Raw genomic sequence first — 23,391 nt, 5'->3', positions numbered from 1 at the left:
CCAAGTTATGATGGCGAATCATAAACTATCATTTAAAAAATATGTGTTTTCCAGCAATTCCATGTTCCTCTAATCCTTGCCTGAACGGAGGAACTTGTACATCTTCCGGATCTACATACTCATGTTCTTGTACGTCAGCATACACTGGGACAATGTGCCAAACCGGTAGGAGCAACAATGCTTTCGTAGAAATTGCTCAACTTTATGTAAAAATTTGCTTTCTCAAAAATCTTCTTGCATGACTCATTTTATGTTTTATTCATTTTAATTTAATAGTTTTGTATTGTTGTACAAAAAATTGCAGATAAATTTCCTCCTTTTTTTCATTTTATATTCATGCGAACTCATTTATGTTTTATTGTTTCATTCATTTTAATAATACCGTAGTTCTGTTTTTCTTTCATATTCATTTCATTAAAAACTTGTTTAAATACCACGTTTCTTCTTTCACATTCTATCCTTCTCTTCGCTTCACCATTGCTTCATCTAGAGGTCGATATATGCGCCATTTCACCGTGTCAAAATGGAGGTAATTGCATACCAAATGGGGGTCAGCGTACATGCGTCTGTAATAATGGTTATTCAGGAACTGACTGTGAAATAGAACGTACGTTTTACTACACCCTCTAATATTTTACTGTACTACTACAGCACTGTATTTGAGTGAGGAAATAAGTGCTTTCATTTTTGTAAAAGTCTTAAGCTCTGTCCACACTATCAAACTAGTTTTACAAAAAAGGTGTGATGTGCCCAAATATGGTAGTGATAATATGATGTTATGGTGTCCATATATGGGCACATCACATTTTTTTGTCGCATAAAGTTTTATAGAGTTTAAAACATTATTTCATTCAACATTAATATTATGTTTAAATTTAATTTTTCTTTTCTTTGTTAGAAAATTAATTGTGTGTTCTTTAACTTTGTGTTCTTAGTCCTTAAATTGTAATAAATATCATATTTTTTTATTTTTAGCGGTTAATCCATGTTCGCCAAATCCCTGTAATAACGGAGGCACTTGTACGTCATCTGGATCTGCATACTCATGTTCCTGTACGTCGGGATACACTGGGCAAACTTGTTCAACCGGTAGGAGTACACAATTTTTCTCGCTTGTAGAAAATTTGTTTGAGCATTTCACCTATATGTTAACTGCATATTTCCTTCAATTCATTTAATTCATTCTGTACTTTTTTCATATTCATGATAGCATATTATTTATACTGTATAGATAAAACAAGCAAAATACCAAAAATAAAAATAATGCTTAGAATCTATGTTCAGTTTGAGCCCAGATTTGGTCCAATGGCCTAAAAAGAAGCAAATTATGTTACGTTTTTTAAATGGGTTAGTGTGAATGATCCTATTCTATCTACTCTATTTTCATAGTTTTTTATCTGACATTGGACTGGGATCCGGGCTCAATGTGAATGCAGCTATATTGAATCCTGGTTCACATTAATGAGAGCTTATTTTATTTTTTTTTGCCTGTGTAAACTACGCTTAAATTTAACTGTACTGTGTTTTAGCATGTTTAGTACCATTTTATTGGTAAAACTTGATAAGCCTTCTCTTGTGTTCTTGCCAAAGATGAATATTGCGAAGATATTGAAACTTTCATATCTCAAGACATAAAGCTGGGCTTATGTCAAAAGCGTCTCAACTCAAAGATTTTAGTTCCAGAAAAATAGAACTCAAGTTTAACTCAAAGCAACTGACCTGTGCTTATGTTAAAGCTCAGAGCGCTTGTCAACGAGTTTGGACACCTAAGCACACTTTTAGATACAGCTGTCGACATGCCTTCTTTCAAAATGGAGTAATGTTGACATAATATGTTTGCGCCCATTCTTTTCTACTTACGGTACTTAGGGACAACTTTGTATCTCACCTAGTCTCACCTAATTCATAATCAAGCAATAGAGGGCCTTCTTAAAAAAGTACTTCTTTTGATGTACAATGTCTGCGCCCATGTGAGTTTGCTATTTTTGCAGTATGACATCTTTGGTTCTTGTAGTCGTTAACTTTACAGTGTAACCTTTAACCTTTACAATGTACCTTTAACCTTTACATGTAACCTTTAACCTTTACATGTAACCTTTAACCTTTATAATGTAACCTTTAGAATGTAACCTTTAACCTTTAGAATGTAACCTTTAACCTTAATTTTGTTTTCTTACATTTCTTTGCTTCATCTAAATTCTTCTAGTTGATGCTTGTAGTCAAAATCCATGTTTAAATAGCGGAGTGTGCAATCAAAATGGCAATTCTTATACATGCAGTTGTACATATCTCTACACAGGCAGTACCTGCCAGTCTCGTAAGCAATTTAACAACAAAACTGTATTAATATAGTTTTGCAATATGAAGCTTTGTGATGACCTATGCATATTGTATTGTTGATTGTCGCATACTGAAAAGCAAGTTAAAATGTCACTGCATACACACAATTAACAGGATATTAGTTCCCAGGTCATCTCTGATTGAAAGCTCTCTATTGGGAATAGAGAACATACGTCATCCGGGTTTTGATTGGTCAGTTCATGGCATGTGCTTTTTTCCCCAGCAGTCATATTATACAAAAATACAATAAACACTGTCTGATTCCACCTGTTTGTTGGCTTAGTGAGCCGACGATTTGGTGATTGTCATAATGTTTGAAAGTTGTTTTAAAATTATAATGAATCATGATTATTTGCTCCTTTGTAGCCTCCAATTGCAACCCAAACCCTTGTGAGAATGGTGGAAGTTGTACGTTACAATCTGGTGGTTCGAGTTCCTGCACATGTGTAAATAATTATAACGGAAACCTTTGCCAAAACGGTATGTATCAATCGGACCTATTAATAGCAGTTTTTATATACTATGTGTAGAAATGTTAACTGTACAATTTGACAATGTTGTTTACGTTTTTATTTTAGCACCCGCATCATCCTGTAATAGTTCTCCCTGCCAGAACGATGGAACATGCTATCATAACGCAGCAGAAAATAAGTTTGTGTGTACATGTGTGGAAGGATTTGTAGGAGATAATTGTGGAATAGGTATGGTTTTAAAAAATAAGGTCAGAGGTCAGATGAACCCCCTTTTTCATTCCTTGGGTACAAGAGTAAGATTGTTCCATGCTGAATCATTTTTTAAAATACATATTTTTATATTTTTCTATAAATTTAAAATAGCTTTTTGGAATGATCTCATAAAATACATTTTGATCAATATGTGATGACGTCACAGAAATCCATAAATATAATTTATTAATGATATGTTTTACGTATTGTATGTAATTTATTCCATATTCAATTTGTTTTCTGGCTAGGAGCCTCTTTACCCGGTCTGATTCAAATTCAGTATCTAAATTGTGAATTTTCTAAAATACATTCAATTATTAATTTTTACAGCATATAATCCTTGTGATAGTAACCCTTGTATGAATGGAGGTACCTGTACCCAACAAGAATCTACCTATGATTGTGCATGTGCGGCTGGATACAGTGGAACACAATGTGGTACAGCATCTTGTAAGTATATTGGTCAGTCGTTAGTCAGGAATTATTCACCTAGTTTATGAGTGCAATGGTAAAAATAATTTCATATGATGAAAGATGCAAGGTTATATTAAAGAACAATTCATCTTTCACCTCATGAAATTATTTGTCCCATTGCACGAATATAACTCTTATGATGATTTGCCAGGTCAAGGCCTAAACCACTCAAGAACATGGAGTAACACACAACAATAAAATATATGATGTGTAATATTGAATGTCATGTCATCAATTAACTACTCCAATGGATCCCTACAAGTGATGCAAGTTGAATTTTGTTATATGGGCGTTTATTCTGGTTTTACAATAAGCATTTTGGTACGTGTGCCACAAGGCTAGGCTGTTTAATTGTTCATCTTTGCATCCAAAATTGGAACACTGCCTTTCAAATGGTTTAGGTTATTATAGCCTCTTGTTTTTAGCAGTGAATTATTATTGAATAAAAGTAGGTGTGATAATAACAATAATATTATTATTATTAATAAATAACGATTAATTTGGCAAAATATTCTATTTTTTCACTTCATGAAGTTATTTGTACCATTGCACTATTAAACATTCATTATTTGTATAATATAATATAAAATATGTCATTTATTATTTAATGTGCACAATGTGCTGCTGTTTTGAAAGCCATTTGTTCACAAAGAGCATGGTGCATTATAGTATGATTTTAACTTGTCTTTTTTGTTGTCAGCAACCACCGGGTGTACTGACGATTATTGTAAGAATGGGGGTACTTGTTCTTTTGATGGCTCTGAAAGAACTTGTGCATGCTCACCGGGGTACAGTGGAACCACTTGTGATACTGGAACTTACCAAGCACGTATGTATTGGGCGGGATGGTTACTTTTGCAAAAGTTTCTCGATTACAAAATCATTCAGTCCTTCAACTTATTCTTTATTTACTTGCATTTTATATTCACCCCAATATAATTATCGGAAGCAAAACGTTTTCATGATATTTCTCTTAAACATTTCTTTCACTCGAGTGGCCGAGTGGGTAAGGCAGAGCGGCACAATCCTCTTGTGGCGGAACCAGGATTTTGAAAGAGGGGTGGGGGAGAGACACGGGGGAAGGGTGCTGGACCCAGGACGCAATGCACCCAGGATGTGTAATTGTAATATTAAGTTTACCTATCTTCCTATTTGTATGGTACTGTTCAAAATTTAGGGGGAGGAGCTTGGAACTGCCTATGGCCAGCACAGCCTATCCTCTTTACGATCTTTAGTTCATAAGGCTCTGTAAATTTTAATCTATGGCCGCAGAACGGAAGATTTTTATAAACATTAGGCCTAGATAAAAGTATTACTGTATATATTTTAAAATCTTTTTTTTTTGCAGCAAACGGTTCTTCAAGCAATTGTCTGCCTGGTATCTTGTTGATGTTAACTGTTATACTCTCTGCTTTATGGATGCTGTAAACAATTACAATCTGTGTCAAACTTACTATATTGCATTTTTCATCATTTTGTTTTTATTGGTTTGTACCTTATGGTTACATAATGTTACAGTAAAAAAAACAATGTAATTCAAGTTCACATTTACTCAATAATAGTTCACCTCTATTCTTACTCTAGAATGTAGACGACTTAGTAAATTTTGGCACACATGGCGTTTCATACCAAAAATAATGATATTGCACAAAACAATAAAAATTAAAAGTAATAATTAAACCTAAGTTTAATAGTAATTTATAATAATGATAAAATTACTTTTAAAAGTGATGATTGACAATCAAAAAAAAATTATGTTTTTATAACACTTCTGAACAATTGATTTTCGTGGTAGTGTTATTCTTAACTTTCTATGTCGTCTAAGACCAACCAACCTTTAAGGAAATATAGACTTTCAAAGCGGTAAATGGCTGCAATTTTTACTCTATAGTTCACTATGTCGGTCGGTCAGTCTATCGGTCTGTCGGTCCGGTATCACTATGCGTTTTATCGCTTTTCTGTACTTTTTGAACTGTTTTGATGTACAGAAAAGTTTTAAAGTACATTACTTTTTGAAAGTTCATTTTTTTCTGAGAGCACGCGACTTATGGCTGTTGGCCTTGTTAATTTATGCTCTGGTTCCCGTTTGATTTTTCTGATATAGGATTTCTACATATCAAGCAGAAGGTTCCGGGTTCAAATCTTGGTTGGAGCAGCTTTTTCTCATTCTGATATATTTCTCCATCTTTACCGTTTATAAATACATTTTTTAATCTCCAGTACATCACCTGATGGTGTAGAATGTAGAGTATGTCTATGCCTGTTAATTTATATATTTAAGCTGCAATTTTTAGCTGCAAAAAAAGTTTATTTTTTGTTTTATATTTTATTCATTCACCTATGAATTTAACTAACAAAAGACACCTTTCTTTGAAGTAATCTTATTGTTATGCCTGTTATAATAATATTGTCTATATTTTATGTTTTTCCTCTAGGGCCTAGTTGTGTATTTAAAATACTTAATTCGGGTCAGTTTAAATTATTTTATTAATTCAGGAATATTTTGTACATATTTTTATTATGTAATCTGAATTGTTTTGTAAAAATCAATACACAGATTATAATAGTTTAATGATTATTATAAAGACTCGCATACTAACTTTGTAGATTTGCAAACAAATAAGGGAACTATCGCTTTCTAATCACCGTCGCCAATTAGAACACATTTTGATGAACTGTGTCCCCATTAATATTGTTGACCATTTCCATGGAAATTACAGTACGACTGAGATATAAAACAATGGTATTAAATTCGTAACCAGGTCATTTATTTCCAATTTCTTGCCCCTTTTTTAAATCTTTATATAATTATGAACTATGTAACTATTTTATATTATAAATATAATGTAATGTATTGTGGGTAAAAGTGTAGTTAAGAAACTATTAGTCTTAAACTAGAATAACGAAATTTACTATCACAACTCCAGTTAGCGTGTGCGCATGCGCAGCGTTTCGTTTGATCTTCGGTGCCGCGTTGAATCTGTATAGTGAGTTTTATCTGCAAGTCGCTGGATGTAAAAACTATTCATCTGGAACGATTCGATGGTTCTAGGAGGTGGACTCGTCGTCGCAGTTTGGCAACTACGTTCCAGTCGAGCGTGCGTAGAATGACTTTTAATTCGACAGCTGGCTACGTAACGAGAGGCATCGTAAACATGAGAGCTTCCTATTGATATGGGTGCTTCAAATTATGTTAAACTTTACCTCATTCTTCGAAATCTTATTAAGTGCGTTTAGATGTAGCAGTAGTTACATTTTATATAAAAAAGTACTAGTGTTATGGTTTAAAGGTCATGTTGAAAAATACGCGTCGCAGTCGAATAAGTGCCGCAGTCGAATAATTAATATGCGCAAACAAAGTATGCAAAAGCACCGCGACGCTAATTAATTTTATAGTTAATTAAATCATTCTATGCATTGAATTTATTATAAATAAGGGATTTTGTACAATTTATTATAATCGATTAATTAGTGATTTTATGCCTTTATACGAATGGTGGAGAAATGATAGATTGAATGAAATAAAATATTTATTTTCTGTACATGTGTTGTCTTTTGTTTTAAACACTTTAGCAGGATAGATAGATAGGCCTAGAGGGAATTTATTGCTGTCAAAATGATATTGATTATGGCGATAATTATGTTATTGAACCACGCTAATATGATCAATTAAAACAATTTACCGCGCAGGTGAGTAGACAGTCATTACAATTCACCGTGTTTACCGATAAACACCTCAACACAAATTCCGCTGCTACTTCGTAACGCGATTCTCTTATTGATACAAATACTATCGTTTTGGACAGGCTTTAAAAAAGGTATGTATGTAATAATTGTTTATTTGTAATTCTATCTGTGTTTCTAACTGTGTTTAGTGGTTTGTATTTTAGCAGGTCTATCTTAATGTAGGCCTAATTATTATGTGTCATGAGGAGGGAAGTCGCACGGACTTATTTGAGTCTCTCTGTCATCCCTCCAAATGATACTTTGTTCTTTCTTGTTTGTATAGGCCTACATATGTTGATTTTGGTCGAAATAAATGTTGAATTGAATTGATGTGAAACATCCTTCGTTTTAAAATTTAGGTCTACCGTCGTTTGACGTAGGCCTACGAACCTTACTCCTGTTGGCGAGTTCAACCTAAAAAAAATTACAGTATTTAGTATATGCAAAACTGTAGCTATTATTTAGGAATATAATGCAAAAAACTTGGTAACATTTTGACTGAGGTTTAAGTATGTTTGTCTGCTTTTGATGCTCTGCTTTATTTTGTTGGTATTAGCCTCAATATTGTTCTTCTGAATTTTTTGGAAAAATATCTTAATTTTTTGCAATATGCAACTGTAGCTAGCTTATAGGCCTAATTAGCCTCAATATATTCGTAGGCCTATAACGAATAATATCTTGATTTGTAAATCTACTTCTAAAAAAGGAACCGGTAAATGTTTTAAATTCCATAATAGATCTTCTTGTTTTATAATGACGACATCTTTCTTTGATTATTTAACTTTCATTAAACGAATAAAATGTAAATAATTTTATATCAATAATTATATATTATAGGCCTAGATATTATTAAAGCTGTTAAAGACTATTTTCCTAAAAATGTATTAATTTGTTTGTTTTTGTAGGGAACGATTCGTCGTTAGGCCTATAGGACTAGGTAAGAAAAGCCTCTTTATTATTCGAGTGTTCGTATTATAGGCCTACAAATTAGTTTTGTTGATACCATCTTCACATGGAATTGTATCGCGAATTATAGCTAACGATCCATCGTAAACATTGATTAACTTTGCTTGTGTTTATTGCTTGAGACTAAACGAGTGTTGTCATAGTAACGTAAGCAAAAGTTAATCTAGCAGAATATTTTCATGACATTGACGATCAAAATGATATATTGATGTAAAATACAATATTTGTATATATGATTATGATATTACTAATATACAGTATAGGCCTAGCTATGACTATGATCCTATTGTCACATGCATTGCTAAGAAATTATGGAGATTCGAACTAAAAGGTCTATAGCGCCTACAGGTTTGGATGGATTACCTTAAAAATTTATCTATAAAAAAGGCAAAACAAAAAAACAAAAATGCTGTAATGAAACGGTAAGGATGTAACGTAAGGACCAGCAGTCACCATGACAATTCAATTCTCTGGTGGGAATTGTTTTTCTATTTATCTTATTTGTATCCAATAGGGACATAATAAATACGATACTCACCGTGCGTCATTTTCCGTCACGGTTCTCAATTCCATATCCATGGTTACAGTTAACTTTTGTAGTGACCCACATACCCTTTTTTTTAAACACATAAAAGCCTAAACAATATTTTCAGTATATAAGTATAATATTTTGGTATTTATTTTAAATGATGGATTGTTGATGATGAAATGATAAGTTATTTTACGCAAGGCGTTGTTCCAATAACGGTAACTTTCTGTTCTTTTTGTAGGCCACCATTGGGATAACATCTGCTAACTGTTTTGACCTTGGCTTGTATTTCACCCAAAACCGTTTCAAATTTCAATCAACATGACTCAAATACCCAATTTCACGAAAATAGCATTCAAAACAAAGCGTAGGCTACTTGGGATAGCACAGCAGGAGGAGGACACGGCCAAGTTTGATTCAAGGCGACGTCGAAAACGGTTTTTATCCGTCGCAGAAATGTTTCATGTTGAGCCTGGAAAGCAGGTTAAGACACAGAATTCGCTATCAACCTGGGGTAATGTTCGTGAGAATTTAACGAATCCAATGTCGTCGACAAGGCGACATTCCGAGGGATATGCGGCTCTTGGTAGGCGGGACAGACTTTCGATATCATCTAGTTTTAACAATGGTAATTTATCAAGCATTGAAGAGAGGAGGTTCTCTAGAGAACACAGTGACATCAGTCGTCGTTCGTCTGTTGTCGGTGGACTTCTTGGGACGGCGGCGTTCAAACGGCAGCTATCAAGAAAATCGGTTAACCTAAAAAGACGGGTAAGAACGGTCGCAAAACATTCCTATTTAGTATTAAGTGGACCCCAGGCTTGGGGACACATCCCCCGTCCCCCACAAAAATCTGGGAAGATTTTGTTGTTTGTAGTATTACGATCCCTATTTTTGTATTGATGTGTCCGGTATATCCTTAATAGTGTTTCTAATGTTTCAGTATAGTAAACAAATTCATTAACGTATAGGCCTACTTGTTTGTTATTTTTTACATGATATTATTACCCCTTGCATAGTTTTCAGCTATAATATCGAAATGATGCTTGATTAGCTATAATAATAAATAGCACACTATCTTAAATCGATATAGGCCTAGTTAGGCATATTATCACTGTAGAAAAGAACAGGAGTGAACAAACGGTTCAAATATGTTATTATTAGTAGGCATATACTCCTTGAGATAAAGATATGGGCGTGCTGAACAACATCGGTTTATTTATGACTATATATTACTCTATATTGAGTTCAAACGGACTTTTATTTGATCTAAACAAAAATCGGCAAAAAAAAAACCCCGTACAGTATATATATATATAAATATTTATCTTTGAAATGCCCAACTTGTTTTATATTCAGAAATTTGAATAATAATACTATAACACATATTGAAACGTATGCCTAAATATATGACCTTTCGTTTTCGATATCGCCGCCTACCAGGCTTTATTTTTAAAGATGTTATGAATTTATTTTATGATCGTGCTTATTGTGTTAAATCTTTTGAAAATATTTCTTTCTTTCTTAGTTAATGTTGTACATGAAGTTTAAGATGCTTGGCCGCCTGACGATTCTTCTTCATAGAATGTGTACGCTGCATTTTCAAGAACTACAGTTAGTAAGAATGTTTTATTAGCAAATCTTTGATTGATTGTATTCGAAGATAATGACGTCATGACAAATATGCAAAAACAACAGTGCCGTCAATGCAAATCCATTCACAATACCATGCAATATGGTGTACTAAAATACATTTAATTTGGGTGTTTTTTTTCACCTGTAATTAACTTTCATAGCAAGAACACTGACGTAACAAAGTAATAAAATACCTTAATAATACGCACCGACAGAAGAGAAGTTTACGTTCCTGATTGCCTTTTTCTTTAAACTTTCGTTTTTCTTCAATATATTAGGGATGATGAAGAAGATTCGAACGCTATGTCATTTGCCCAAATCGCGTTTCATGGTAAACGTGACCCCAGTGTTGACCTCATGTTTGATGTCAGTAAATTCAAAGCAAATAAGGAGGTACGTTGTATCCATGTTGATGGCGTAGCGTACGATGATTTTGATAATGATGATTACGAGTGACGAGGACGATTATGTCGTGCAAAAAAAAATGAGAGAAAAAGAACTAATGTAAACCACAACGGCAACAAAGACGACGTTGACGCTGGACGTGGACGACGGCAACGTCAATTACGATAAATGAAGCGGCGTTGTTGTTGTGATACATCATCAAGTCGATGGTAACCATTGTGATGTTGGCAGTAGGAATGATTGAGGTCACGTGGATAAAGAATAATGACTATAATAATAATAACGACTATAAATTCAGTGACAGAAAGAATATTGATATTTTTATAAAGTAAAATATTTATTTTCTTTTTATAGTACCGAATATCATCGGACACTAAATCAGTAATGAAGTTACATCCAAATGAACGCACTGATGACGATATTAATGTTGTAAGTAATTTATATATTTTTTTTATATCTATTTCTAGGCCTAGTGAAGATATATCAATTATTTGCGCCCACGAAAATGTCTCTGAATTTTAATAGTAATGTTAAATATTAATATAGTAGTTTTATATTTCTAATAATTTATTTTCATTTGTGATATGAATATTAGATTCAGCGCACCCTCCTTGACCTAAGGTCGTTTGCTGAGTACCCTGTTAAGATGCAAGTAAAAGTTGCAAAAGTTGGTTGGTTACAGACATTCAACCCAAAGCGGGTCATCGTACGAGAAGGTCATCCTCCGCAGTATTTTTACTTCCTAATTTCAGGATCGAGTGAGTAATTATTTTTAATGAATAGTTTGCAATTTGTGAAATCATAATTGCGTTATTATGATAACATTTTACAGTATCATCACCATTGTTATCATTTATAATCATTTCTATTCAACATTGTAATAGCATCATTACTAAATCGTGGTTCTCATAAAATACGCAACGTAAGGACGTAGACGCAATGCAATGCACCAATCAACAGTTAATAATACTCCATCGCTTGTGATTGGTCAAATCAATTACATGTACATTGCGCTTACGTCCTTGAGTTACGTCTTTAGTGGGAACCAACAGTTTCTAAAGCATAGTCTACATTTGCAAATTTTAGTTTGTAAATACGAGCAAGTTGAAAGGTTTTCCCAAGTTTGCCCATGTAGACCAGCCAGTAGGCCTAATTATATTTCGCAACATCCTCGTCATCATCATTATCACAATCTTCTTTGATCATCTAATCTTCCTTTATCTTCGCCAATCTTCCCTTATCTAATCAACTAGATTTGAAATCAGATTTAAACCAACACAATGCCTGAATAACCTGCATGAAAAAACCGTGGTAAAATATTTTTGTAAAGATATTATTTATAATAATTATTATTAATATTACAGTTTTGATAACGTCAAGTAACGATTCATATACCGATGGTTCAAAATCCATATCTGTATTAAAACGAGGGAGTAGTTTTGGGGTAAGTATCGACACTTATTATGGGACGCCGAAGAGAAATACTAGAACAAAACTAAAGCAATAGGCTTGTCCATTATTATACTCTCTTTGGCGTTTTTGACTCTACCACTTTATCAGATTCGTAAGTAATATGAGAGAGAAAACTTTCTTACTCGAATCCGAAACATCACGCATAATAAATTTGTCTCATCGGTAACATAATGATTTCCATCAACTTTATTGATGTATAAACAGACATGCCCAAGTATACGAAAATATCAGATGTTGTGTTTTTCTTTGAAGGATCTTGCCATTCTCCAGAATGCTAAACGGACTTTTACAGCAACAGCTAGTGAAAAAGTTGAACTGTTCTGCATTTCAAAAAAGGTATCAAAGCGAAAATCGTGATTTATAATTATTTAGGCCTATTGATTGTAATTCTTATTAGTATAGTATTATTTGGACAGTAAAGTACTATACACTTTCACTGTATAATTGCTCAACGTTCTTTTTATTCGTAGGATTTTATTAGTATTTTTATGGCAGGTGGAGAAAAGAAACTTCAAGACCCGGAACTTCTCAAATTTATTAGGTTTGTAATTGTAATAATTTATGAAGTTTCTGTAAGTTTCCAATCACGATTGACACAGACGGACTCATCTATGTTACCGTACTTCATTAATATTCATAGAATAGAAGTAATGTGCTCCAGTAAGATCGTAATTAATAATTTTAAAAGTTAAAATCTTTGGTTATAGAAATTTGGAATTTTTGAAAAATTGGCCCATTGAATTGTTGGAAGATCATCCAGAAAAATGTATGTTCAATTATTTCAAGTAAGTACTGTACAGTTCTTTTGGTTTGTTTATAGTTTTTTTATGTAAATAGGAAATCAATTTGTACGTACTATTTTTAAAAACATATTTAACTGCATTAAGTTTTGGTTTTTTTCTTTCATATGACAGACAAGGGACCTTGCTTGTAGAAGATAGCAATTCCAATGATAAAATCTTTATCGTCAAATCTGTAAGTATAAATATGAGGTCCATCAAATAGTGGAAAGAAATAAAAAAAACTTGTTTTCAAAAACTCGTTTTCAAATTGTTTTTCTTGTTCAACAGGGAAGTTGTACAGTGTTGAAGAAATTGAGATGTAAAAGATCGTCTTCGGTGAAGAAAAATCGTCGAGACAATGGTGAGGTCATGTTCGATGCAAAGCGTGTTTAGTGGAGCTGTAGCTTGGTGATTAACGTGCTTGCCTTTCAGTTCCAAGGTCCAGGGTTCAATCCTAACGTAGTGCCGTGGTTCAATAATGATTTTTATTTCTACTCTATTCCCAAGATTCAACTGTTTATAAGCATAGTATTCCTACAGTAATTCTTTTACTTATTGTCCTGGTCTTTTTACTTCTTAGAAGCTGTTGCAGAAATTGTCGTTACAAACGAGGAAGAAGAAAAAGAGTTAACTCATAAGGAGTTGATTGAACAAAAAGAAAAACTTTTTCTTAAGCGGAAAATAAAATCACTCAAGAAAACCAACACATCTCTGTATGAAAGAGGACTGAACCTTCCTCTTTTGCGTTCAAAATCTACCGGAAGTGACGTAATGCGTGACAGACCTGGATCAATATTGTCTGCTATTTCTGAGCGGGATTCCGCAGTGTCACATGACTTTATCCTGCGTGACGATTTGGTTGACGATTCATTATCGGGAAGTTCGTCAAGAAGTGGTTACTGTATTTTATTTATTTATTTATTTTATGTCTTTAGGCACTGTGGCCAAGGATTACCAATAGTGAATTAATCACTGTCCTATCAGATAGGTGGTAATCCCCCTGATACAGAGGCTATTGTGTGAACCAGTTCACCGGGGTAACCCCCTACTCTTTTTCGAATAATGAACTGGGTTCTTTAAAGTACACACAGGTTATAACTGTGTACACATGACTGTACTTCACATGATGACGTCAGATGCAATAATTTATGTTTTTCCCAATTTTACAATATTCCAATGGACAGTGACCAGGGTAACACTGTTGGTAAGTGTAGTGAAGAATCCCAGGCGTTCTGTACAGAGAGGCAGCACCCAAGTACAAGACGAAAGAAGACTGTGGAGTCATGGCTTTCGGATTTGCCTGTAGAAACTAGAACACTTACCGATGCAAAATGCAGGAATACGAAAAACGATTCAACTCATCGAAAACATCAAGTATCACCACATCAAATAAACGTTATTCCACAACAAGATACCGTAAATAAAATCAGTTTTTAAAAACCAATAGTTAAACGGTAATTCGACCAATCACAAGTGAGAGTTTGGGTGATTCGGCCATTATGATTGGACAAATTAGGCCTACTTGCGTTGTGTTAATGCCTCTGCGTTATACCTTTTAGTTGTAAACGACGTGTAAATAACGTTTTTTATAGAAACCAAGATTTATATCGACTTATTTTTATTACGCATGCGTTGTGAGGATGCAATTCAGAATTATAATAACTACGTCATTTATCTTTATTAAGGTTCTTCTGTCACCTGTACAACGAGATGTGAAAGGTTTGTACAAGTCAATATTAAATGTTTATTATTTAGGCCTAACATCAATCGTAGGCCTATAAAATCATTTTGTAGGCCTATACAATGATTAATGTAGACCTATACAATCAATCGTAGGCCTATACAATCACTTATGAGGAATGGATAAACAAAATAGCACAGAGCGTTAATGCATGTTTCTTTTCTTTAGAACATTCAACTTCAACGACATCTGTTTTGAGTAATGTTTCAAAACTCTCCAAGGCAAACAATCGGTTCGTATTTATTGAAGTGCAAAAGTTACACAAAGGATGTGTATTTGTAAGTGACCTTATAGACATTGTTTAATATTTTGATATTGGTCAATAAGCGTCTGACAATAAGTACAAAGTATTACCGGTAGCTAAATGCATTCATACTTTATTTAAAACACATTTCCCGTACGTACCAGCGATGAACCCCGAGTACCAATCCTTCGTATGTATTTATGCCGTTTATGCATTACGTCATTATTTTATTCAATCATGCAAAACGGATTGTAACTAGCGTCATCACAGCATTTTAACTTTCCAAATTGTAGCTTACAACTGCTAACCAATGTCAATGTCGGGACAAAACAACTCCATTCTCATTTCGTTGTGAATGGATTGAAGTATAACATGCAATGTGCGTTAATAATTATGATCGAATATTCCAGTTTCTATACAATGCCGTTTGATCTTCATAGGGTCTTTCAAGCGATTTATTCGGTAATCAGCCAACTCTTAGCCTGGTTAGCGATGGTGCCGAGTGCTTAGTTCTATCGAAGCAGTTCTTTCTTGAAAATGCTACGGACTTTCAGATACACGAAATACGTGTGGCTGTAAGTATTTTAAATTCAACATCAACGTTTTCAACCGTTACTCTCCTAATAAAAAGTGTTTAAATACTTTCTCTGAAAAATAAACACCCGTCTCAACGTTTTCAATAGTTACGGTACTCTACTAATAGAAACAGTTTAAATACGTTCTCTAAAATCTAACTTCCCGTCTCATCAACGTTTCCAACCGTTTCCTAATAATAAAAGTTAGAACCTGCGTTTTATTTTTTTTCAAATGAACATTTAACATGCGTTAAAGATAATAGTACTGTATTTACTATTGCTTTTAGGGCGTTCCATACCCAACTGATGAGGAGTTACAGGTGAACCTGGAGCGGCACGAGGCATGGAATGTGTACCGGAATAAGACTCTTAATGACGTCATAGATTTCGTCACTTTAAATAGGCGGAAAAAAATAAGACAGTTATTACCACTCTTCTAAACAAAATTAATAACATCTTTAAAATATGTTTTTTATATTGTTAACTTTAAACATATACCCATGGTGTTAAATTGTACTGTATACAATAATTGGCCGCATTTACAATATTTTGTTTACAGTATTAAACCAACTGAAGCCGAACTATTTATTTATACAAAAAACGGTAACAAATGAAATGGTCGTTTGATGTAATGCTGCTAAGGGCAGGGGAAATAAAAAAATTAAATAAAAATCGATGTTAATAAAAGCATATACCAACAATTGATGGCATATATTTAGGGTCAATTGAGATAAATGGAACGTCTAATTAAATTAAGAGTGGCAATGAGTAGATACAAATCATGATTTTTTATTTTAATTTAGCGAGTACTTTTGGGCATAAAGTATTCGTAAATGATGTAATATAGTATAAACTATGATAAAAAAAAAAGTTGGAGAAGTTGTAAACTATTGGTGGCAGCAGAGACGTTATGCAACACACAAACAAACAATTGGTTTTGGGGGAGATACTGTAGTGTGGTGTGTAGGCCTGGACGGCGTTTAATATCTGTTTTTGTCCTTTAGTATTCTTACTTAGCATGCTCGAAACATAGTTTATAATAGTTATGAAAAAGGAAGAATACTGAAATCGCTTGAAAACTACTGAGGTATGTGAAGTAATTGTATATTAAAAACCTCTTAATCTTCTTCCCCAAAGGCAAGGACGTTAGGCCCACAGATAGCCTAGCTAGCTAGCTAAGAGGAGGCCGAGAATAGTGCAGTGGGTCCCATCCATACGCCCTCCATCTCAGCTCAGGGGACCTTGCCTTGATTGATATTTTGTAAGTTAATGGTTGCCTAATTCTATTCAACTGACTGATAATGATGTAGTGTAGGCCTATTAGTAGCCATATGGAGTATAGTATAAATGAATACGTTGAGTTGAACATGCACCCCCCATCCCACACACATGTTTTGCAAGTCATCCACTGAAACATAGGCCTACTACTACTAGCCTATACCATGAAGCCCTTTTTAGTGGACTATTGGAAGGATGTCTTATCGCAAAGCCAAATACTAAATAGTGTGCGCAACGCATGGTGCAAAGGATTTAACCAATTAATTCAAGCTGTGTATTAGTTTGTTTCTTACTTTGTGCAATTTGCTCAGTTTTGGCAAATAACAAAAAATGTTCACGTCCAAGAATTGTTTATGATGCGAGACGCTTTCTATTACTAGCTAGTATTAGTAATTAGCTATTGTGATGCCCTAAACATGAATTATAGTTGAAAATCCTGTTGTAATCATACCTCTTGACAATCACAGTCTTGAAATTGTGATGGAAAACTTTTGTTTATGAAATACAATTTTTTTATTATTAAATATATAACAGAAAAACAATGTACAGTTTTAATTTAGGGCTGCTACATTTTGGTTTTTTTTTTAATTGGCCTTTAAATAGCTAAATAAATGTATTGTGAGTTATCTACTATTGTAATACTAAATTCTGCAAGTCATATTGTTCAATGTGAATGGGGTTTAACTACAGTACAATAAATCAGTGAAGCATACATGCTTTTGATATTTTTTTTATTAACTTACTTACATAATTGTTTATGTACAACAAAAAGCTTAGTATATCCAGTCCAATAAGAGCAACAAAAATAGTAGGTTAGTAATTTTAGTAACACTATAATTATTAATAGCCTAAGCATTATTACCATTTCATATTTATTCAATGTGTGGCGTTATCTCTTCATGAACTTTAACCCTTTTGTTGATTGTGTAATTATACTGTTGTGTAACCTTTGAGCGTACCCATGCATATAGTTTCATTGAAAAGAAAATTTGCCATTTAGCGATCAGGTGTGATCTACTTCAGTTACTGCAATAAATACAATTTTGACTAAAATAATATATGATTTTAATTTGTAGTTTTATGAGAAAGTGTGTGCAATTATGTAGCAAGTTTAAAAAGCAAACAAGTTTACTGTAGTAGTAACTGCAGTAAAACAAATTTGGCGTACTGTAGCCCTGGCTTCAATATGTGTAAAATACAGTTACTCCGTATAGGTCGACAAAATATTAAATAATTATTTGAATTTTAAATCACTTATTATTTATACAATTATACATATAATGGGAAAAAATTGAAAATCCAACTAATACATATGGTTGTACGTATAATAGTAATATACATATGGTTGTATAATACATATGGTTGTATAATACATATGGTTGTATAATACATATGGTTGTATAATACATGGTTGTCTATGACTTGACATATTTCTTTATAGTGACAAGATAATTAATTCATCAGCTGTCAATTCAAAGGTAGGCATAAATACAATATGTATTCTCTAATTAACCTGAGGTAATTAGGGTGAGTTTTTTTATTCGCTCTTCCATATCTCCACTTTTGATTTTGATCTTGAGCAAGTGAGTTGTCCAATCATAAGCAACAGTTCGGATGATGTTTTGATGAGACACATGCTTTCGTCCTTGCTTTGTGTCCAAGTGGGAATCAAGCTTTAATTTATTTAAAAAATTAATTTTTATTCTAAAATTTAGTGTTAAACTTCACATAAAGTTCTATATTTTGCATTGTATTTCTCAAAATATGGGTGGATGGGTTGCTGGCCACCTGGATCCGCCTATTGCTAGAATTTAATTTTTTTTTTTTTATATTTTGTAGATCACAATGGCAGCGGAAGAACACTGGTTCTGTGGCAGTCTAACTACATATGATTCTCTGGATGACTTCGTGTGGGATTTGGACCACACCATTTATAACACATGTTTCAGCAATTTATTATACTGTGTACCACATCTAGGTTTTACAGCCCTTGCGTCTCTGTTGCTACTTATTATGGGATGCCTTACGAGTCTAAAAGATATTAAGTGCAAATATCTAATACAATATCCTGGTCATATGGTACGATGGGTCACAAACGCGGTGTTCTTTCTCGTTTTACTGAGCGCAGTCGCCGAAGGTATTCTGACCGACATGCAGGTGAATAAAGACACGATGACGATAGTTCAGCTGTACGTCCCGGCATTATGCGGATTTCTCGCTGGAATAATAACTATAATCTACTTTCATATGATGGAAGCGTGGAATAAACCGGTGATGTCGCTGCTGTTAGTGCTGTACTGGGCGTGCTCATTATGCGCGGAGGTTGTACGCTTTCTGAATCTTCAGAACTTCAATGACAATAACAACACTGGATCATATATGAGATATTATCTGAATATTGTTTTGATGGCTATATATTCATTCTATGTATTACAAGAACTCAACGTTGTTAGACTCAAGGTGAGTTTATGCCTTCCATACTAAGAAAATTATATACTGTACTATTATAACTAATATAACTGCGAGTGAGGCTGATTAGGGCCTACATTTTGCTTGGTGGCAATTTAATTTAGTGTTATTAATTACGTCCGGACAAAACAATATAAAACTTTTGTCATCTATATATAAATTTACGTATGGGCAAAATTTGGTAAATCGCATGTTTCCTTCTAGAATGTTTACTCGATGGTATATAAAGTTGGTTTGTACTTTCGGTACTGATTTTAACCACCTGATGTAACCCTGTTTACTAATTAAATTGAGTTAGATAATTAGTTATTGACAATTGTATCACAAAACTTTCTAAGGGCCCGTTTATGCATTATAGTTATTTACCTGAGTTAGTTGAGAACAGATACCGCAACCTTTGGTAGGTAGGAACCAACTTACCCGTGTAAATAACTAAGTACCAAATCGACTATTTGTGTAAATTTGACATTTGGACTTACTTTGTGACACTGTGTTTAGTGGTATATTATTTGTAAAACATGAAAACAATTAATATTTCGTTACTGAATGATCCCTAAACCCTAATGTTACATACAAAACATGGGTTTGTTTAAATTTGACTCAAACATTTTGACTGATTTTGTGACTTTCTCTTTGGAAAGAAGTAATTTCCAGGGTGCTAATTTTTGTTGACTACATAAATCACCGTGTCTATTTGTCGTTCCTGTAAATGACATGTATTGTTGTCCTGCAGAACATACATTTAAAATCGCCAGTTTTTTTATTCTGAAATCATGCATGTACTGTATTCGAGAACCATCTGTGGGCACGACCTAGATGGTACTTAAGCGAAGCGAGCGTACCATTTAGTCTTAAATAATATGTAAATATTGTGTATACTGTATATGCGTAGCACGTACTGTGCACAGTTTTATTTTAATAATTTTATGGGTTTTTAAAGTTTTACTAGTCTTATGTACTGTAATTTCTGCAAAACTACTACTTTTCCAAATTTGAATATTAAAGGGGATAACATTACACATTGCAGTAATTATTAGTACCCTGTACAGTTTTTCAGGTAAATAATTTTCTTTTTTCAATCCAATTTTTGGTCAAAGTAAATAACTATTATGTGACATAAAAATAGCATATTCAACAAATAATATATTATTCGCATTTGATAGTTTTATTTTATAAGTGAAAGAGAACATAATGCTGGTATAATAAATACGTCAGAAATCCATCTTATTAAATGATGATCATATTAATAGAAAGATGGATTATTTATTTTTTTTAAATCTACTGAAGTCATTACCTATCGTTTGCCATATCTCACAAGCTTACATAAAACAAATAAGTTTTATAATTTGTTGTGTACATTTAAAATTCAACCAAAAACCCATTGACTTCCAGTCAATTTGACTACTTGTTGGTTTTAAAATACAGTTTTTTGCAGGTATATAATGTTTTTTTCAATTTTTGGTCAAAGTAAATATTATGTGACATAAAAATAGCATGTTCAACAAATGATATATTAAAAAAAAATTATTTTTCAGGTGGACAATATATCTTTAACATTTTAGAATATTCAATTTCAGTTGTGCTGTTGTGGGAGCCGTCGTAATAACGAACTACCCTATGACTTACGTAACAAGGACATGCATTTTGTGCAGGGATATACAAACCTTCTATCAACGACCTTCTACTGGTGGCTCAACTGGCTGTTCCGAACCGGGTACAAGCGCCCTCTTGAGATGACAGATTTAGGCGATTTATCTAAAACTCACATGTCTAATCACAACAGAACAAAGTTTGAGAAAGCTCTTAATGAAGAAAAGGTTAGAAATGTTTTATTTTTGGCTGAAATTTGTAAACACTGTATTAAAACAGAATACAACATAACATTTTCAAAACTATCCAAAATATATACATTTCCTCATAATATTAAAAGGAAGTCCATCACAAACAATGATAATATTAGCAACATCCTGAGTGAGGTATTACAACATACCTATATCATGAATAGTTTATTCAATTCAATTTATTAAAAAAAACGCTGTGGCTAAAGATACGGTACCGTATCCATACTTCTAAAAACTAAAGGTACGGTAATTATAGATGGCGCTTCCGTTTGCTAAATGTACGGTAAAATTGCATTCCTGTGTGTAAATGTTTATAAGGAAAAACATAGATTCTATAATTTTATTATTACTGTTACCGCTCGTCTGTGTAAATTGGCCTTAATATAACCAGTATTATGATTAAAGCTACATTCACACTGACCCCAGATTCCAGACCGGAGGCTGGATAAAAACTCGGGAAAATGGGTGTAGTGTGAATACAACCACAACATATTACGGATTCCGTAAACAAACATACATTTGTGGTTTAAAAAAACATAAGCACAATTTTCGTCGGCCACCGGGCCAAATCTTGAGTCGGTTTAAAGATGTATTGTCCCCCTGAAAAAATAATTTAAAAAAAATTTTTTGTTGAATATTCCATTTTAATGTAACCTAATAGTTATCCACTTTGACAAAAAATTGGATCAAAAAAAAGTGTATTTACCTGAAAAAAATGTAATTTAAAGCAAAAAATGGTCAAATTGGCTGCCAGCCAATGAGTTTTTGGTTGAATTTAACCATTTATTTTGTCATTTTATAAGTGAAAACATTTATTTTTTCGGTTTTTTTTTCTACAGAAGTGATTAACTTTATTAAAACTACAAAATAACATATTCAAAGTCTGATTTAATAATCTTCATTTTTCATGTTTTTGGGGGACAATACATCTTTTTTTTTTTTTTTTTTCTCTTTTGTGAGGTTCACTCACCTTTATTTCATTTCAAAACATAATCATTTTGATAAATAAACAATTTTTTTTTTTTTTATGTTTGCGTATTATCTTTTTAAATATATAAATATTTTCATTTATAAATATAAAGTTTCCCCTTACATCTTTAAAAATAAAAGAAGTGTGTAAGCGATCATTTATACATTTACATTACATCTAAACAGAAACAATATCAATACATATATAGAATCAAAAGCAACTAGTTTCTTGTATAGTATAGCATTTTCCGTGCTTCTTGTTTACTCTCCTTTTTAGTGTTTTTCCTTTTTTTTTTTTTTCTCTTTCTGTTTTATTTATACTATTTACATTTTTGTACAAATTACTTTATTTACAGTAACCTTCAAAATAAAAAAAAATTAATAAAATACATTCATGGAATGCTCTTGTGTAAGTATATTTTTAAACATAATCCATGAGTTTTTACAGATTGACCTATTTAATTCTGACAATATTTTTATTTTATATATAGAAAATAGAGCAATTGAGTATAACTTATTCTTTATGTTGCATTCAGATCCAAAAACTAGTTCTTCAAAAGAACAGTTACTATTATCTAACTTTTTAAATATTTCATTGATTTTTTTCCATAATAAGACATTGCTTTTACATTTGAAAAACATGTGGTTCTCATCCTCAGTTACATCACATAACTCACATTTTTTTGTGTTTTTAATTTTCCATTTATATAATTGTAAATTTGTTGGTAAAATTCTAAGAAGCAATTTGTAATTAAGTTGTGCATATTTTTTGTTTTTCTCATTTTTTACTTTTCTTGACCAAATATCAAACCAGTTTGTAATTTCAATACCAATTTCTTTTTCCCATTTGGGAATGGTAATAGGAGCAACAATACATCTTTAATCGTAGCTTTAATTCTTTTCAGGAACGTGTAGCAAGAACCGGACATGAGCTTAGTTTGTTTCGTGTTTACGCCAAATGTTACGGAAAGAGAATGGGGCAAGCTGGTATTCTCAAGTTTTTTGGTGACAGTCTGGGTTTTATCAGCCCCATCGCATTGGGCGGGGTTGTTAGCTACGCTACGGACATCTATTATGGAAATGAAGAAAATGTGAGTTGAAAGGAACAAATTAATGTTAATAAATATTATTTTTACTTTAATAACTGGGATGGTGTATTGATGCACTAAGAACCATTAAAAAATACAGTAGACCTCTTCCTCAAGGACACCCCTATTCA

General features: G+C 32.9%; 4 protein-coding genes across 7 annotated transcripts in view; all 4 read left to right on the top strand.

Moving 5' to 3' along the window:
- LOC144855345 (uncharacterized) overlaps positions 1-7,081 on the top strand; it is a 29,196-nt gene extending 22,115 nt beyond the window's left edge. For both annotated transcript variants that reach the window (XM_078713170.1, XM_078713169.1), the window contains 9 exons: positions 55-165; positions 491-607; positions 976-1,089; positions 2,207-2,317; positions 2,707-2,820; positions 2,919-3,041; positions 3,396-3,515; positions 4,240-4,368; positions 4,888-7,081. In XM_078713170.1, the coding sequence (XP_078569296.1) occupies positions 55-165; positions 491-607; positions 976-1,089; positions 2,207-2,317; positions 2,707-2,820; positions 2,919-3,041; positions 3,396-3,515; positions 4,240-4,368; positions 4,888-4,967 (1,019 nt within the window). In that variant the 3' untranslated portion in view covers positions 4,968-7,081. The remainder of the gene's footprint in view (positions 1-54; positions 166-490; positions 608-975; positions 1,090-2,206; positions 2,318-2,706; positions 2,821-2,918; positions 3,042-3,395; positions 3,516-4,239; positions 4,369-4,887) is intronic.
- A 1,923-nt stretch (positions 7,082-9,004) lies between these two features.
- Positions 9,005-14,091, top strand: LOC144855233 (uncharacterized). Its single transcript, XM_078713040.1, has 12 exons — positions 9,005-9,531; positions 10,289-10,374; positions 10,674-10,788; positions 11,155-11,229; positions 11,396-11,558; positions 12,165-12,244; positions 12,526-12,609; positions 12,744-12,814; positions 12,981-13,058; positions 13,188-13,248; positions 13,344-13,416; positions 13,636-14,091. The coding sequence occupies exons 1-12, from the start codon at positions 9,082-9,084 to the stop codon at positions 14,022-14,024; spliced, it is 1,725 nt and encodes a 574-aa protein (XP_078569166.1). The 5' UTR covers positions 9,005-9,081; the 3' UTR covers positions 14,025-14,091.
- Positions 14,092-14,172: 81 nt separating this feature from the next.
- On the top strand, positions 14,173-17,214 carry LOC144856335 (uncharacterized). The gene is made up of 5 exons (XM_078714317.1): positions 14,173-14,471; positions 14,741-14,774; positions 14,965-15,074; positions 15,481-15,615; positions 15,903-17,214. The coding sequence occupies exons 1-5, from the start codon at positions 14,232-14,234 to the stop codon at positions 16,053-16,055; spliced, it is 672 nt and encodes a 223-aa protein (XP_078570443.1). The 5' UTR covers positions 14,173-14,231; the 3' UTR covers positions 16,056-17,214.
- LOC144856315 (ATP-binding cassette sub-family C member 9-like) overlaps positions 16,584-23,391 on the top strand; it is a 259,349-nt gene continuing 252,541 nt past the window's right edge. For 2 of the 3 annotated variants that reach the window (XR_013614915.1, XM_078714275.1), the window contains exons 1-4: positions 18,492-18,554; positions 18,733-19,353; positions 20,940-21,179; positions 23,078-23,263. Coding sequence is in view for 2 of the 3 variants with exons in the window: in XM_078714275.1 (XP_078570401.1) it covers positions 18,519-18,554; positions 18,733-19,353; positions 20,940-21,179; positions 23,078-23,263 (1,083 nt within the window). In the remaining variant the exon portion in view is untranslated. Of the gene's footprint in view, positions 16,703-18,334; positions 18,372-18,491; positions 18,555-18,732; positions 19,354-20,939; positions 21,180-23,077; positions 23,264-23,391 lie in introns of those variants that run through there. The other variant, XM_078714276.1, reaches the window with a different exon arrangement.

The sequence above is a fragment of the Antedon bifida genome, chromosome 11, assembly GCF_963402885.1.
Source record: "Antedon bifida chromosome 11, ecAntBifi1.1, whole genome shotgun sequence".
Taxonomy (NCBI): Eukaryota; Metazoa; Echinodermata; class Crinoidea; order Comatulida; family Antedonidae; genus Antedon; species Antedon bifida.
Note: the sequence above shows the minus strand (reverse complement) of the source record. Positions and strands in the feature narration are given on the sequence as shown.